Raw genomic sequence first — 17,816 nt, forward strand, 5'->3', positions numbered from 1 at the left:
TTAGTTTAACTTGGACATTATTTACATATTTGAATGTTCAAAGGCAAATACTAAGTGCATATTCTGGCGTATAAGACTACTTTTTAATCCAGGAAAATCTTCTCAAAAGTCGGGGGTCGTCTTAATTTTCATGTTATGCAATGAATGCTCCTTTTTATTTATTTGCATATTGGCTTGATGGATTGAAGCGGTGCATTGCAGTGGCATAACCAAATCTTAAAATGTTTTGGATAGCTCTCTTCTGATCTAAGATGCATATAGCACACCCATACAGTACACTCACTCTTACCACTTCCAATTTATTAGAGGGGGAGAACTTATATTGTACCAAAAAGGTGTCTTTCAAGCCTAATTGTGGCATGAGTAGGAGGGAAATTGCAGCTTGGGGGGGGGGGAGTCCTTGGAATTCCTTCCTGTAGCACAGTAAAGCATGAAAAAGACTTCTAGCAGAATGTTTTTTCAAGCCTAATTGCAGTGAGCCAAGGAGGAGATGCTGTAGGCCGGATAGGAGAGCACCAGGAGCTGCTTCTGGCCTGCAGACATTGATCTGTAATGTACTTTCAGTCTGTACTTTATTTCTCTTATGTATCAGTAATGTGTACTGTTGACATTTTAGGCTTTTTTATTGCCTTCATCGGAGATATCGTCAACAGAAAAAGTAGTGAAGGTATATAGGAAGTGGATACTACAAGAAAAGCCTGTGTTCATGGAAGAGCCTGATATGAAGGAAACAGTTCGTGATGAGGACGTCTTAGATCATCCAACAGCAGAAACAGATGGCAAACATGTATGCTACCAGCTTTTCTTAAATAGGTGGATAGTTTACAGTATAATGTGTAATTAATTGAGGTTTGTGGGCTTTATGATGACTGGCCAGGCTAAGAATAATACAACTTCACAAAGTTCTGTTAACTTAGTTTCATTTGTGGCCCTTCATCTAGCTATCTACCACTAATAATGTGCCTGTTCCAGTCCTAGCAATTCCTACACTCCATAGAGGACTGAGTCTGTTTATATACTGCATTATTTCTTTTAGAAGCAGTGCTGACCATCACTTTTGGGCTTGGTGTTTTTAAAAGGAAGTCAGCAGGATACTGTAGTGATGATTTTAATGTATTTTTAATCTTGGTTGGAAGCCGCCCAGAGTGGCTGGGGAACAAATAATAAATGATGATGATGATGATGATTTTATTATTTTTTATTATTTGTTCCGTGCCCATTTGACTGGGTTGCCCCAGACACTTAGAACACTGAAGTCAATTTGGGTGTGTTTATATGATACAATTATGACTAGTTAATAAAAAAGATATTTGAACGTCGGAATAACATTGATTTCATTGGGGATTACATCCAACAGAAGCATGTTTAGGTTTGGAGAAAGACATGACTTGCAGATTTTTGAAAGGCCTCAAGGGCCGTAGAAGTTGCTTGTACTTCTTGGGCTGACCTGCTGCATTTAAATTATTACATCTTAACCATTTAAAAATAAATTTGATATGCTGTCTTAACTAGTGCATATTGTCATTTTTTTCTTTTTTGAAGCTTACAACTGGCCATTCCGGACATAAAAGGTCATCTAGTTGGGGAAGATCACATTCCTTCTCTAATGCGGTTAATAGAGGGTGTATATTAGAAGATGAAAACAAGAATGTCAAAGCAGGTCTTCAAGCTACACTACAGGTAACATTTATGGGGATATCACGATACTCAAATGGAGCAGAATATTTCTATTATTTTTATGTCTGAAGATGAATGCTTTGGACAAATATCACTGAAAGTAATACTGGGCCACACTCTTCTTTCAAGCTGCTGAAAATCTGGAAATTGATGCGATTGAACTGGGTGGTAGTTGAGAGGCTTTCTTGTAGTTTTTACTTTTAGTGGTAGTTTTTGTATGCCCTCCAAAGAAGAAGTATAATAAGATGCTCTCTAGGCTGATCCTAGCCTAGAGGATCCTTAGGCTGCCCAGGAGCCTGGGGAGTTTCTAAGTTATAATGCTAAAGACCCTTTCCTTCTGCTAAATTCCAGAAATATTAAACAGTAAAGACCTTTGGATTAACTTTACCAAAATCCAGGGGACACAAAACAAAAATATTGTGTAATGTTTTAACAATACAAATGTCACTTTAACCACTGTGCAATCTAGCTCATGAGGAGATTTTAGTGAGAAATTCTAGAGAATTGCCTTTTAAAATCAATAAAGACAAATTTCAGAAAATAAATAATTTTATTGGGAGGCAAAGGGGAAGAAAAAGGGATGACAACTGTTTGTTTGTTTGTTTATCTTATGTTTAATATCAGATATTATTTCTAATAATCTTGGAGCAAGACAATAATGTGTTAGAACCCCCAGTGTCTTTTAGAGAAAGTTCCTGAATTTCTTCTAGGAAGAGAAATACCACATGTAGAAAGGTTTTGTGGCTCACCAGCAATCATATATCCCACAAGGATCAAAAATGGTGGTGAGGGGTCCCAAAACGTTTTGAGAACCAAACTCTGTATGCCTTTTACCACAAAAGGAATGCAAAGGTGCTTGTGATTGTGAAAATACATGTTAAGTGTTCTGAACAGGGTGTAGTTTAACATTAGAACAACTGAATAAAATTTGTTGATTGCTATTCTTCCCACCATCCCCTTTCTTTCTTCTTTCCTTCCTTCAAAATATTAAGGTATTCTTGACAAACTCTGCAAACGTATTTTTATTGGAACCATGTACTGAAATACCTGCACTCCTGAAGGAGCAAGTTGATGCATGCAGAGCAGTTTTGAGTATATTTAGGCGCATGATTATGGATCTTCCAATGAATAAAAAGACATGGTATGTTTTTAATGTATTTCCTCTATGTGTGACATGCGCAACATATCTAAAAAGGATCTAAAACATTGAGTCTGCGTAGGAACAAGTCCCATTGAACTTAACGGCTCTTATTTCTGAGTAGGCAAGTATAGGACTCTGTTGCTAGGTTGAATATTTCAGATTTTTAAAACATATGTGTAAATTTATAAAACATACTGTACCTTCTTTTTTTACAACCCTGTCTGAAATTTTCTACATAGAAATAAGTTTTGAAATCATGACATTTGGTTGTTGTTTTTCCCCATCTTTAACTGTAAAAAGGAAAGATCATGCATGGTCATCTCCAAATCTACATTTGTTGATTGGAGACTTGGCAGGCCAAATTTGGCCCATAGGCTGGAGGTTTCAAACTTCTGGTTTAATGCAATTCTTCATGGATACAGAGTGTCTTATTTACTGTGTTGATTTATTATTCTTCATATCTAATAAGCATACTTAAAAAATGCATGGAAAGCGCCATTTGCCTATGTTCGGGTTGTGATACCACAAGGATATTGGAACTCTTTCTCTGGGCAAGTAAAATTGTCCTCACCTTGGACTTGTGCTTCACCTAGTGGTTGAAGACAAAATTGCTGCTCCAAATGGAATTTTCAAAATACGCTGCCTCTTTAGAATCATCAGATTATTATTATTATTACTGCTACTACTACTACTACTACTACTACTACTACTACAGGTAGGTAGCTGTGTTGGTCTGCCATAGTCAACACAAAATATAAAATAAAGAAATAAAGAAATAAAGAAACCTTCCAGTAGCACCTTAGAGACCAACTAAGTTTGTTCTTGGTGTGCATGCACACGAAAGCTCATACCAAGAACAAACTTAGTTGGTCTCTAAGGTGCTACTGGAAGGTTGCTTTATTTATTTATTTATTTATTTATTTTTTATTTTGTTTTGATTATTATTATTATTATTTATTTCAATTCTATACCGCACTTTATCCAAGGATCACAGGGTGCTTTACAGTATCAGTCTATCAATCAATCGGTCTCCTTTATTGGCATAGACCTAGTGTGTCATATACATGGATCAGAACACAACACAGGTAATGTCAGCGACTGGCCGGAGGAGAAGGAGGAGTGTTAGAGACCACCACCCCAAGAGCATTCCAGAGAATGGGAAGGGGAAGAGAATGAGGTGTTGGACTGGTGGTTCGAGACAGGTCACACCCCAGAAGAAAAGGAAAGGAGTTGGAAATAATGGGTGAAGAAGAACAGGAGCAAGGTAGCAATGAACAGAGGCAAGTGTCAGGTGTGTTAGAATCTGTGCAGTGGCCAAGTGAGTTTGCCAGAGTCCCCACCCCTTCCCCAACAACTAGATCTGCTCTGCGTGTCTCAGAACAGAAGGCTCAAAGGAGACTTGCCCTTAGCAACCACCATGACAGCAGAGGCCTGTCTGCATGTTCCTATGCACTTCCAGGGGCGTTTCTAGCCCCTTGGCTGCCCAGGGCGGGAAGCCAAGAGGCACCCCCTCACTGTACATTGCCAACATCTACAAAAAAAAAAAATCTCATTCAGCTAGTGCTACAGACAGGATTTTCTCTGAATGCTGCATTGCAATAAATTTGTAGAGCTTCCACCTGGACTAAAGCCAGTACTTTTGATCAAGCACTACAAAGTGGCCACCCTGCCCAATAACTAGGCAGCCTTTTCCTTCTTGTTGTTATTGTTGTTGTTGTTTGTAGTTTTCTGCCTTACATGGGTCACCGCTGTGTCCCACCTGAGGTCTCCATTACATGTACAGAGAAAAGACCATTTGGGTTCTTTCTTGCAAAGAAGATTTCTGTGCATGTGAACAGGTGACTTCAGGGCCACACCCTGTAGTATGGGATTTTGCCTTGAGCTGCCTGGCTTTGTTGTTTTTCTACATACACTACATATTACCAGAGCCTTTTCTCCTTTTCTTTGTTGTTATTTATTCCACAGAGAGTCTCATTCATTGTTTTGGTTTTGGTTGGCTGTCACTGTTCTCAGTTATGTGTCTCCTTTCTTTTGAAAATTCCATTTGGAGCAGTGACTTTACCTTCATCCACCAGGTAGGGCTTGTCTCACCTGATGTTTACATACACTTAAATGTCTTATACAGAACCCAAATTATCTTTTTTGGAACACCATCCTGTCTGAAGAATGGCAGTGCCAAAATTATTCTGAGGGAGTATAGTTATTATTCTGAGCATCATATTTGTTAATATATTTTGTGTATTTTTCATATGTAAAATAATATTATGGAATTTATTTCTAAACATGTGGTTTTTCTATTTTGTCTTAGGGAGCAAATGCTGCAGATACTACTTAAGATAACAGCAGTTGTCATGAATAGATCAAAAGAGAACCAAGTAAAGGATACATTTGCTCAAAGTTTAGCAGGATTATTGTTTCGGGTATGGGCCATTCTTTGTAAAGAACATGTGGTAGAAAGCATTTTAGCTGTTGAAAGGAATAGATTCTGATATTGTTGCCACTTTACTTTCTGTTGCTCCTTTATGGGCCAGTTTTTCCATACTGTCTGGGGCTGAGCTATCCGTGCTCTTTCTCACAGCTATTTCTCACAGCTGAATTTGCCCAAAGATTGAGGCTGATCTTTTTGCAACTTTACGTATGCTTTGATTTCATTATGTTTGGATCCACCCAAAGCTGAGCAAATCCCACTTACGCCCTAGAGTGTCATCTTGAAGTAATTGTAATTACAGAGTGCTTAACTTTTCCTGTGTGTGAAAACTGCCTCTAACAGTGTGAGAGTTAAAGATTTTTAGTAAGAAAAAAAGAGTGTAATGCTGTTCCTCAGGAAAATGATAGGCTGGGAGCAGTAGTGTTGAACTGAACTTAATAACTCCATTATATTAAAACAAGAATTGTCTAAAAATTGGAATTAGAAAATAAAGTACAGGAATGCTTAAAGGGTATGTAAATATTGAAATATTGAAATCTATTGAAATTAATTAGCATGGCTAAGTTAGGTTCAATAATTCCAAAGGCTTTCTGAGTGCTTTCCTTTGTTCTGAATAGTTTTGGCAATTTAATTGCAAATACAGTACGGTAATAGGTCTTGTATCTTAAGAAGGAGAATTAGGAATTATTGGTCAGAATATGAACAAATGGATTCAATGAATATCCTATATTACATTTGAAACATTTCGGACTGCAAAAATAGATAATGGAACAAAAGCTTTTAGGTTGTGGAAAAGTTACTGCTTCTGAGTGCAACATTTTTGTATTCCCTTGGAATCTAGAACATGGATTAGTGATGCTGCCTTGACTGTTGGGGGGTTGCCTTTGCATGCAAATGCATCCTTTTTTCTAGTGTCAAATTCTAGATGAAAAGTCAACTCATTCACCACTCTAATCTCCTTTCTTGTCTCCCCAACACAGACACTCATTGTGGCTTGGGTTCGTGCTAATCTGAGTGTTTACATATCTCGAGAGCTCTGGGATGAGTTACTACGTGTGCTGTCATCCCTTACGGATTGGGAAGAACTAATAACTGAGTGGACTAACATAATGGATTCTCTTACATCTGTTTTGGCAAGGACAGTGTATGGCGTTGAAATGACCAATCTGCCACTGGATAAGCTAAGTGAGCAAAAAGAGAAAATACAACGAGGAAAAGGTAAACCTTGATTCAGTTAAAATTCTAACAGTTGTGTGTGTTTACCTGTAAGAGCTTGTCAGTCACAGCAAATATGATTAGAAGAATGTGTCTGTGGCTCCCCAGTGTGCAACCATCTGCTTACTACTTTAATATTTATAAATATATATATGTTTACTGTGGAAAGAGTGAATGGTCATAATTGCTTTCCTAAAACACTAGTGTTTGAAGAAACTGAAGAGGTGGCTTCTCTCACTTCTTGTGCTACAAGAGATTAATATATTTTTATTCTTCCACCACACTTTGTAGCTTTTTGTTTAAGAACTTGGGCATGAACATGCTGAAGTGTTACTTTTTGACGACATTCAAATGAATGTCTTGTCCATGTGTTTGATATTTTGAGAATTCTTAATGAATACTAATTTTTCTGAAGAAGACCCAATGAATGCATCTCCTATATATTCTCCTTGTTAATTTCCAATAGCCTTATTCATCCTCTTTCCTCTTTTTCAATCTGAGATGCACCAACTGATGTTATGTTCATGAACCAGATGAATTTGCTCATTTAGAATCTTTCCTTTTGAATTGTTTTCATTTTAAAACACAGTAGAGTTACTTTCCCTCTGTATTCCATTATTTGAAAGGTGGCAATTTGGAACCTCAGAAGGGAACTACTGTTGGAAGATCATTTTCTTTAAGCTGGAGAAATCAGCCTGAAGTTGTGGAACCAATGAGGTTTAGGAGTGCTACCACCTCAGGAGTACCAGGAGTTGAGAAAGCAAGGAATACAGTGCGTCAGAGAGCAACAGGTTAGGCACAGGCAATTTAATGTCGTCATCATCAATAAAAAATGTAAACGTTGGTGATTTTATGTTCATAGTAATTGGAATGTGTTTCTGCTATTTGATGCTGAGTTGTTTGAGTATGTGACTTGCCTTGTAATTACTCCCCCCCCCATGGAGTTGCACATATGAGACTGTACCTGCATGGCCTTGACGCAGAGCCTTCTAGGTGTCTTGACAGCCCACTCCCCCACCCTTAGCCAATTGCCATTTGGCACAGTGTACATGAGCTAACAACCATGTGAGTGTTTTCTGGTTCAGCTATCTCTACCATGGTGGGTGTGAGTGAGGCACTAGACCTTTGCTGTTGAGATAATGGGGGAAATTAAACATTCTTTCTCTGTGCATGTAACAGTCACCAAAACAATATAGAAAGTTGCTTCCTCTCTTGGAACCCCCTGTTTCTGATTTTGTCTTCACTGAAGCGGTTGCTTCCTACCTCTGCAACATTGTGGGTTCAAGCTTGTAGCTTTGTTTTATTCATTTTCCCATCTGTGCCTCTCAGTTCTCACCCTTTCCTTCAACATTTTCTTTGTGGAGCTATCTTAAAATCTCCTAATGTTCAGCCCAGGTTCCCCTCTTAGGATTTACACACTGTACTATCAGTCTGGCAGAAGCTGCATTTTGGGCCTTGAAGTCTGCGCCTCTTTGCTTGCTTTCCTTCAAAGTGCTGTTTTTGGTTGCTGTAATCTCAGCTTGAATAATATCCAAGCTCAATGCCCTTTCAGTGGACAAGAACCTTTGTGTTATTCCATAAGAATGGGGTAATCCTTCAAATAAGCCCTCCCTTGGAATTGTCTCTCTTCCACAGTCAGTAGCAGCTGACTTCTTTCTGTCCACACTTCTGAAAACTCCTAGCAGTCACTAGATGTGTCCTGGCAATCAAAGGTGTAGATTTCTAGCTCCCTGAGCTGGAGGGTGTCCACATCTACTTAGGCTGAGTGGCTTAAGGTTAAATTTATTTAACTTACACTGGCCTTAAATTATCACCACCAACAAAAGCTTTTGCTCATTCCACTAGAGCAGTAGCTACATTGGCAACATTTTCCCTGAAAGCTCCCTTGCTTGAAATTTGTAGACCCAGGACCTTTGTAAAGCATTATAAGATATGCTTCTTTGGAAGTGGCTATTGGGAGGTGTGTGCTATTACACATTCCCTAAACCTTAGGAAGCCCTTTTCTTCTTTCCTGTAGGTTCCTGACTTATATGTGTGAGCTATGCTATGTCCTACTTGAGGCCACTGTTACATGTGCAGAGAAAAGACTATTTTGCTTCAACCATGAGGTGGAGCTCAGGTCCCACCTGAGGTCATCTGTTTAAGTGCTCTGAATTCCCATTTACCTAATGGTCTTTTTCATGTTGGGGTTTCATGTTCCTTAATCATCCAGACATCATCTTCTTTTTTATATAATTTTCCAATACATGTTTTTTACACTCCAATACAACTATACAATAATCAATAACTTCCACCCCCCCCCCCATCCATGGTTCTTCTTGATTACCCAATAGTACTGCATTGTTTATTTAGTTCAGATTTTTTTCTCTCCCTTTTCATTATTTCTTTAAACTGTTTTTACTCTAGTCCTGCTAACGTTTTAGTTTATTTACCATGATTCTTCAGGTATTCTACAAACATTTTCCACTCTTCCTTAAGATCTCCTTCTTGTTGTTCTCTTATTACATTAGTTAAATTTGTTAACTCTACATATTCCATCAATTTCTTCTGCTATTCCTCCTTTGTTGGTGTTGTTCTCTTTTTTCATTTCTGAGCATATACCATCCAGACTGCTCTAATTGCGTAAATGAATAAATTCATTTGATCAGTGGGGACATCTGTTCCTAAGATTCCTAAGAGTAAGGTTTCTGGTCTTTTTATAAAAGTCTTACTAAACATTTTTTTCTTTTCATTAGATATCATCTCCCAGAAATCTTTAGCTTCCTTATATTTCCAACAGGTACCTGGCTCCAATTTATACATTTTTGCTACTTTGCTCGGGGTTAGGTACCACCTATATATCCTCTTCATAAAGTTCTCCTTTAACGTATAAAGGTAAAGGAACCCCTGACCATTAGGTCCAGTCGCGGACGACTCTGGGGTTGCAGCGCTCATCTTGCTTTACTGGCCAAGGGAGCCAGTGTACAGCTTCTGGGTCATGTGGCCAGCATGACTAAGCTGCTTCTGGGCGAACCAGAGCAGAGCACGGAAACGCCGTTTACCTTCCCGCCGGAGCGGTACCTATTTATCTACTTGCACTTTGTGCTTTCAAACTGCATAGCAGACTTTAACAACTCATCCTTTGTTTCCCATTCCAACAATAACCTATGCATTCTTAATCATCCAGACTTCTGGACATTGCTTCTGTTGGAGGTGGGACCTCGTGATAGAAAATGCTCATCGTGCAACAGGCTCTTAAATTAGAAGGTGGTAGAATAAGGGTAGTCTGTCTGCAGATGGGCTAATTTGAAATTCACACTTTTGTGTCTAAAATTAATTTGATCACCCCCATGTATATAAAGCTTTGCCTATAGTCCAGTTTGTGGTGGCAGCACCAATCAAGCTTTTGCAAGCAGGCAAAGCTGATGATGACATGCCAGATATTAGGCACCTCCCATCATGCCTGAACATTGGTTTTTATAGCTGCAGCTGATGCATGTTGAAGCCCAACAGCTTCCTCATCCCTTGCCTTCTATAGCAGAAAGGGTTGTGGCTCAGTGGCAGAGCATATGCTTTACTTGCAGAGGGTTCAAGGTTCAGTCTTTGGCATCTCTGGGTAGGGCTGGGAGAAATGTCTGTCTGAAATTCTGGAGAGCCACTGCTAGTAAATGTAGGCAATACTGAGCTAGATGGACCAATGGCGTCACTTCCGGCAGCTTCCTATGTTCCTATAAAATGCAATGGGTGAAGCTTCATGTAAACCAGTGATGGCCAAACTTGGCCCTCCAGCTGTTATGAGACTACAACTCCCATCACCCCTAGTTAACAGGACCAGTGGTCAGGGATGATGGGAATTGTAGTCCCAAAACAGCTGGAGGGCCAAGTTTGGCCATCATTGATGTAAACCTACGAATGTTATTTATCCTGATACAGGGTTGGTGACCTTTTGTTTATTATTACAGTGCCATATGACCTACAACTCACCATGTTAATGATGCTTGTTCATAGCATAGTGTTAAAAGCTGGCATAGTGTAGTTTAATGACTAAGGATTGGATCCAGAGATCTCACGAGTGAAATTTCATTCACTGAGAGATTATTGATGTTAAATTCATGGAGGGTAGGAGAACTCTCCAATAGAAGGGTTGGGGTGGCATAGGAGGCTGTAGGTAGAAGGATGAATGGGGATATATGGTTTTTCTTCCCTCTTCCATGAGTAGCAGCCTCTGCTGGATTGCCAGGCTTTCCACAAATGGATGGAGCTTTTTCAATTGCTACTCTGAATTCAAGCCTAAAAGTACCACCTGCAGCCCCTGATTATCATCTGTCCTCAACAATGAAGTCAGTAAATGGTTTGCTCTTTCAGTCTTTATCAGATTTATCAGAACTGAATTGCTTATCAAACCTGAATTTCATTAAGAACATGCAGTATGAAAAACTTAGCAGAACCAGCTGTGCTATTTGGTGTATTTATGATATTTTAAAAGTTAAAAATTGCCCATTGCATTTTAAAAAAAAGAATGTCACAAATATCTTCTTGGAGAACAACCCGTGAGTTGATGAAACCTCATACCTAAATAAATCTTTCTTTTGCCAAGCTAAAATAAAAGTTGAAAAGTTGAAATTGGAAACCATCAAAATTGTAGTATACAAAAGTAAGTTTTTGTCATATGGATTTAGGAGTATGTAGACATTAGTATTAGCATGTACACACGGAATAAATTCATAGTTTTAGAGAAGAAGCTTGAATATAAGCATTCCTGTAATATTCTGAAACCTTTGGATGTTCAATTAAACATAATAATCCTGAGCCTTCTTTTAAGAAATATACCTCTCTTTATCTCAGTAAATAATAAAAATACTATTACAGTATTACTCAAGTTTATTTTGCAGTTCAGAATTAATCAGAAGAAGACATAGTTTTTGATTCAGGACTTACACTGTGGATGTCAGGTTTGCATGCATTGAAACAAGCTTGTAAACTCTTTTGCATGTTAGTTATTGGAGTGAGAGAGAAAGAGAATGTTCTTTGTGTTTTCAAACATTTTTCAGTTTCTTTTACTTGGTGAAGAGTTGGTCCTGATTTGCTAGTACCAGTTCCTGGTAAATCACTTTCCTGATCTTCTAGCAGTGTGTTCAAAATTTTGTTAGCATGTGCACACATCTACACTGGTTCCTTTTGAAGATGTACAGATAGATCCCCCCCTCATTAATATGTCTTTAACCTTCACTCTCATCTCACTTTTCTACTGGTTCCTTGTCAACTCAACACTGTTTCCTCATCACTCTCTGGCTACCCCTGAGATATCCAATCCAAGGGAGTGCCCTCCAGATGTTGTTGGACTACAACTCCCATTATCCCTGTTCATTGACAATGCTGGTTGGGGCTAATAGGAATTGTAGCCCAACAACTTATGAAGAAAACCACATTGGCTAATGCTGGGACACCCTTGCTTGCCTCACTGCATTGAGTGTGTAGATTAGCCTGCTCAATTAAGCCATCTTAATTGTTTTACTTAAACTATTTCTCAAGGAAGCTCTGATATAACTTGTATCAAATTATATTGCTACCCTTTTCTGGCTAGTTTCCTACGCTTCTACTAAGGGCATGATAGGCAAAACATTTAAGAGGTTGTTGCATCTCCACCTTAGGAAATGTTTTTGACTATTGTATTTTTTCTTGTCATTCAGATACTAAATGCAAATCTTCCTACCTGCACAAACCCTACTTCCAAAAGATGGAGAACAAAATTTTCCTATTACTGCTTTCCATTTGGAAAAAAATAATTTTGTTGTTGTTGTGAATATAATTATTTTGAAACATAATGGACAAAAATGAAAATTTTAATTAAGGTTTCAATTTTTAAGTTAGTTACTTTGCTATAAATCTTGGTTAAACTAGTAGACTTTCTGAGTAAATATATTTATTTACAGAGAATCTACAGAGTAAACTAGAAGTTCCAATAAGACAGACAGATCCATTTTGCCCTTCCATCATATTTATTGTCCCTCCACTGGTGTGCATTTGCTGTCATCTTCCTACAGATATCCATATTATTGGGTGATGGTATAGCCCATTTGCTCAAGAGTAACTGACCATGTGGGCACAGGATATTGCTTCTGACAGTACCAACAGACAAATGAATCACACCAAAGAGAAATAATACCTCTTGCAAGTGAACCATTAGCCAACTTAAAAAAAAATCTAGAATAATTCAGACTGTAGAACAACTACAGAAAATAACTTTTATATGCTCTAGCATCCATTCTGGTGAGAGGCTTAGTAAACTTTTTTTTTAAGTAGCATCTTCAGTAAACAATGTGCACTTTTGTGGATTACATTTTAATGAATTCCTTTTGCATTGTTAATTTACATTGATAGAAATTTAATGCCATGTGTACATGGGAATTCACATTTAAGAATTTTCTCAGTACCCTTGCTGAGAGCCAGTGTGGTATAGTTGTTAAGAGTAGTAGACTCGTAATCTGGTGAACCGGGTTCGCGTCTCCGCTCCTCCACATGCAGCTGCTGGGTGACCTTGGGCTAGTCACGCTTCTCTGAAGTCTCTCAGCCCCACTCACCTCACAGTATTCTGCTAAATAAAGTATCCTTCTAATTGAAGTATTGCATTACTGTTTTGAATTTACTTTTGTCACTTTATTTCTCCCTGGAAGCTAAGCGAAGTCAGTCTATCAGCAACTGCGCTCATCTCTGTGAGGCTTTGCCAGTCACTAAAAGTGTACCTCTACTCCTTCATACTGTGAGCTCTTTCTTACCTGGTATCTCTTACACTTCTTACTCTCACACACTTTCAGGTATGATTTTTAAAGCTGCTTCTTTTCTCAGTGTTCTGTATTCATGTTTACCTGTGTCATACACACAGTATTATGAACTATATTTATATTATTGTATTTTGGTCAAAAATAGTAGTGTGTAACATCATAGTTCTACCCAAAATGCAAGTATCTGTCACCTAACATTCCAAATTCTGTAGTGCAGCTTTCAAGTTCTCAGGATTCTTTGTTAATCCCATAGCCCTTTTCAAATTCCTCCTGGTTCGCCTAATCTTGAACAATATCAACTGCACCAGTTCTGCTTTTAAGATGTGCATTATGACTGACCATTCCCCCGATCTTCATGTTCATGTAGTGACATTTGTGTATTGACTGTGTGGGTGGATTTTCCAAGAGGAAAAAAGGTGGAGGTAAAGGACCCCTGGCAGTTAAGTCCAGTCGCGGACGACTCTGGGGTCGCGGCGCTCATCTCGCTTTACAGGCCGAGGGAGCCGGCGTTTGTCCACAGACAGTTTTTCCTGGTCATGTGGCCAGCATGACTGAGCCGCTTCTGGCAAAACCAGAGCAGCGCACGGAAATGCCGTTTACCTTCCCGCTGGAGCGGTACCTATTTATCTACTTGCACTTTTGGGCGTGCTTTCAAACTGCTAGGTTGGCAGGAGCAGGGACCGAGCAACGGGAGCTCACCCCGTCGTGGGGATTCGAACCACCAACCTTCCAATCAACAAGCCCTAGGCTCTGTGGTTTAGACCACAGCGCCACCCACATCCCTTTCCAAGGAAAACTGGTATTCAAAGAAGTTCTTCTGTGTAATGAACTCTGCCGTCTCCACAATTTTAGCAAGCCTAAGAATTTGACTTCTAATAAATGTGAGAATCTATGACCATGAAGTCTTGTATATTTGACCTCTTTAGGTCAATTTTAATTAAAATACACCCATTCTTGCTGTTGTACGTGCCTCCATCTTCATGTACAGTCATTTCCGTAGCTCAAGTCTTCATGACAAATTTTTGTTGTTAGTTGTGTGGAGTTATGTTTTACTTTGTAAGAATCCTAAACATTAAGCTGACTTTCTAATCCGCTGAAATGGAGTTGTTGGAATTGCTGCATATATGGCACTTCCTAAATCATCTTTGTTGATGGCAAAGTGGCCAAGCAGTTTTGTAATTCAGGCCCTTCTTTAATATAGATTTGACAAAGATTTTGGTTTGATCACAGGCTATTGAATTTGAGTATGTGAATGACAATAGATGTGCTAACTCTTTTCCTCATACCCTTTCTAGCCTTGAAATCACACCCTTTCCCATAATTTCAAGCAGAGAACTAGTGGCTAGGATTCCCAAATTCATGTTAGATCAGTCCTAATAGTTAACACTTTATTTTGTTTTCTCTGCTAATTAATAATGAGGTTCAAATGCATTAATGATTTGAATGTCTCACGTTATTGATGCGAAAGGCATGGGCATTTGTAATTGGCATATGACTGAAATAGTTTTGTACCAATACCTACAGAAGCTGAAGAATATCAACAGTCAGAAAATGGAACAGGACTTGAATATCGCCAACCAGAAAATATAACAGGAGCAGAATGTAATGGCACATTTTCAGACCAAGAACAATTAACTCGAAGTAGTAGCACCTCGGATATTAGAGACCAAAGTAATTCCGATGTTTTCCAAGGTAATTTAGAAGTATTAAGAACTGCCTCAGTGAGGAAGTTAGTTCTTGTTTTGGTTTGAAATGTTTTGTGTAACAATGACAAGTGCTGTGTTCTCATAGCTCCATGAATTTGTCACTATGCCTGTTGTATAATAGAATTCTTAAAAGGCAACAACTGTGATTTTTCACCACAATGTTCGCTGTGTAATAAAAGTATATCTTATAGTGGTAACTTTGCAAGAAGATTAGTTTTAGTCTGTTACATTGCAACAATACTGATCAACTGCTTTAGTATAGTCCTGTCTGTCTGTCTGTCTGTCTGTCTATTTATACATACCCATGATCACAAACTTGGAAGTAAACCCCATTGAACTCAGGAGGGCTTGTCTGCACTTGCAGCCTATGTTGGGGAGAGGGGGTATGCTCTCAATTTACAATGAATAAGCTGTACAAGTTTCAGCAAATCATGCTATAGAGTTTATGAATCCCTTTAATTCCATGTTCAATAATTTTGGTGGTCATATCATTTTAGGTAACTAGTGTTTCAAGACATGAGAGGAATACAACTATAACGGATTAAAGCAAAAAAAATATCTGAAAATGTTTTAATATTAATGCAACAAATAATGTAATCATTTAGTTAATGTTGACTATTTGGTTTATAATTTAACTAGCTTCAGCTATGACATTAAAACAGTTTACTAGTGTATTCCATGTATATTTTCCTTATTTACAAAAAAGTGAAAACATCATGCTTATTCCTTAATGGGCTGTTTTGTAGCACCTCTCCATCCCCAGGGATGGATGGACCAGCGGTTTCACGTGTTCATTCATAACTCTGTTCAAAAACTCCATCCTGTTTTTGCATTAATCTATTTTTTTAAACTAATTTCCAAGCACATTTTGTGTTGTTGTTGTTGTTGTTGTTTTACCACCGGTATATATACTCTGCCCATCTGGCTGGGTTTCCTCAGCCACTCTGTGTGGTTTACAGGATGTGTGTGTGTGTGTCTGTTTTAAAAAAATACTTCGGTGCTTTTTTTGAGCTGTGAGCTCTAATGTAAAATCTGGAGAAGCTTGAGGCCCAAATGATGCTTTTATTTCCTAATCAGTGTATTAGTTTGGTAGAATAAAATTAAACCTGTTCACTTAAAAATGCAGGCAGAATAAAATGCTTTTGCATTCCTACTTGCTTCTAGCCCTCCCCCCACCCAAAAGCATTTCATTTAAGTATAGTTTACCTCCTCTTAATAATATTGTATATGTAACCCAAACTTTTTATGAGAGGTTTGCTAAATAATGGATTGCAAGTGGGGCCTGCAGCAAAATGTTGCCCTTGTACCCCATGAGTCTGCGGCTATGAGGAGAGGGGAGTCCGAAGATAGTGTTGGATAGGAGTCCCAGAAGTAACTTGAGTCATATTCATGCACATTTTAAAAATAGTTTTTGAATGTTTCAAAGTACAACCAGTCTGCATGCAAGTCAAGGCAGCATGCAGATTTTGGATGCAACCAAATGTTTGGTTTGATGGAGGAGGAGGTCTGAGGGAACAAAATAAGCAGATTGACCTTTGCTGCAACCTGAGAGGCATGGGGGATTTTTGGCTGGGAATCAAAACTTGTCTCAGCTTCACTTCTGGCCCACAGTGTTAACAGTGGAATATGTTGCAGTGCTAACCTATTCACTCCAACGTGCAGTCAAGTTATACAAGTGAACTGCAGTGCACGGTTGCTGCATATTATTCTTAAGCCAACCTGCAATGTAGGGATAAAAGCAATGGATAGCATTACAAGATTGTTGGATTCTCTAAACTTCAGCCCAATCTCAATATACAAGAGGTGCCCAATGGCACCAGACAACACAAAAGAGTTGTTGTAAATCATTTGAAGCCAGTGTGGTGTAGTGGTTAAGAGTGGTAGACTTGTAATCTGGGGAACCGGGTTCGCGTCTCCACTCCTCCACATGCAGCTGCTGGGTGACCTTGGGCTAGTCACACTTCTCTGAAGTCTCTCAGCCCCACTCACCTCACAGAGTGTTTGTTGTGGGGCAGGAAGGGAAAGGAGAATGTTAGCCGCTTTGAGACTCCCTAGGGTAGTGAAAAGCGGGATATCAAATCCAAACTCTTCTTCTTCTTCTTCTACATTACAATTTTGGATTTCTTCATTGATTGCTGTGGGCAGCTCTCTTTCATCCCTAAAAACATTTTAAAATAATGTAAACAAAGACTTGCAGAGGGTTAGACTAGATGGACTTCCAACTCTACAATTTTATGATTCTATGAAATATTATCCAATATAATGGATAATGATGACAATGATAAGGTTCTCTCCACCATTTTTTTCGTTTTATCATCTCTCCTCCATTCCCAGCCACTCAATTTCATTGCCCCTCCTACCCAAGCCTCTGTGCTGTCCCTCAATAGTTGGGTCAGCATTCCATACCAACTGAGCAAAGTTAATCCTCATTAGTCTGTTTTAATTACTCTCCCCCCGCCTCCATTAGGGTTTTCCACCCTAAATTGCTTTTTATACTTAAGCAAACTTTGGGTTGCCAGAGTATGCTAATATCTTGTGCATGAGGATTGAAATTAGAATAAAATAGTCTAAGTGCATAGCTGACACAATGGCTTGATTAGCATGTCATATTTATTTGTTAACTGATAATCCCAATATTTGAATGAAGTATTTTTTAAAGAATTAAAATATTACTTTCTGTTTCACAGTTAGAAAAACAGAAAGCTCACAGAACTTAACTTTGGATACTGAATGTGTTCAAGGAACTGAGCAGTCCATGAGCAAGGAAAGTACAGCCCAAGAAGTAAGTTTTAATGTGCATTAAAAAGTAAAGGTACCCCTGTTTGGGCCATAAGAAAAAATCCTAATTAGGGCAATGTCTTCATTAAGTCAATCAAAATAGCACAAAA

The 17,816-nt window shown here is 38.6% G+C and overlaps 1 protein-coding gene across 3 annotated transcripts in view; it reads left to right on the forward strand.

Moving 5' to 3' along the window:
- RALGAPA2 (Ral GTPase activating protein catalytic subunit alpha 2) overlaps window positions 1-17,816 on the forward strand; it is a 175,859-nt gene that overhangs the window by 34,613 nt on the left and 123,430 nt on the right. For 2 of the 3 annotated variants that reach the window (XM_033154121.1, XM_033154122.1), the window contains exons 6-14: window positions 617-787; window positions 1,543-1,680; window positions 2,670-2,818; window positions 5,127-5,238; window positions 6,227-6,464; window positions 7,088-7,252; window positions 13,115-13,255; window positions 14,747-14,914; window positions 17,616-17,710. In XM_033154121.1, coding sequence (XP_033010012.1) covers window positions 617-787; window positions 1,543-1,680; window positions 2,670-2,818; window positions 5,127-5,238; window positions 6,227-6,464; window positions 7,088-7,252; window positions 13,115-13,255; window positions 14,747-14,914; window positions 17,616-17,710 — 1,377 coding nt within the window. The remainder of the gene's footprint in view (window positions 1-616; window positions 788-1,542; window positions 1,681-2,669; window positions 2,819-5,126; window positions 5,239-6,226; window positions 6,465-7,087; window positions 7,253-13,114; window positions 13,256-14,746; window positions 14,915-17,615; window positions 17,711-17,816) is intronic. The other variant, XM_033154123.1, reaches the window with a different exon arrangement.

The sequence above is a fragment of the Lacerta agilis genome, chromosome 7, assembly GCF_009819535.1.
Source record: "Lacerta agilis isolate rLacAgi1 chromosome 7, rLacAgi1.pri, whole genome shotgun sequence".
NCBI lineage: Eukaryota > Metazoa > Chordata > Lepidosauria > Squamata > Lacertidae > Lacerta > Lacerta agilis.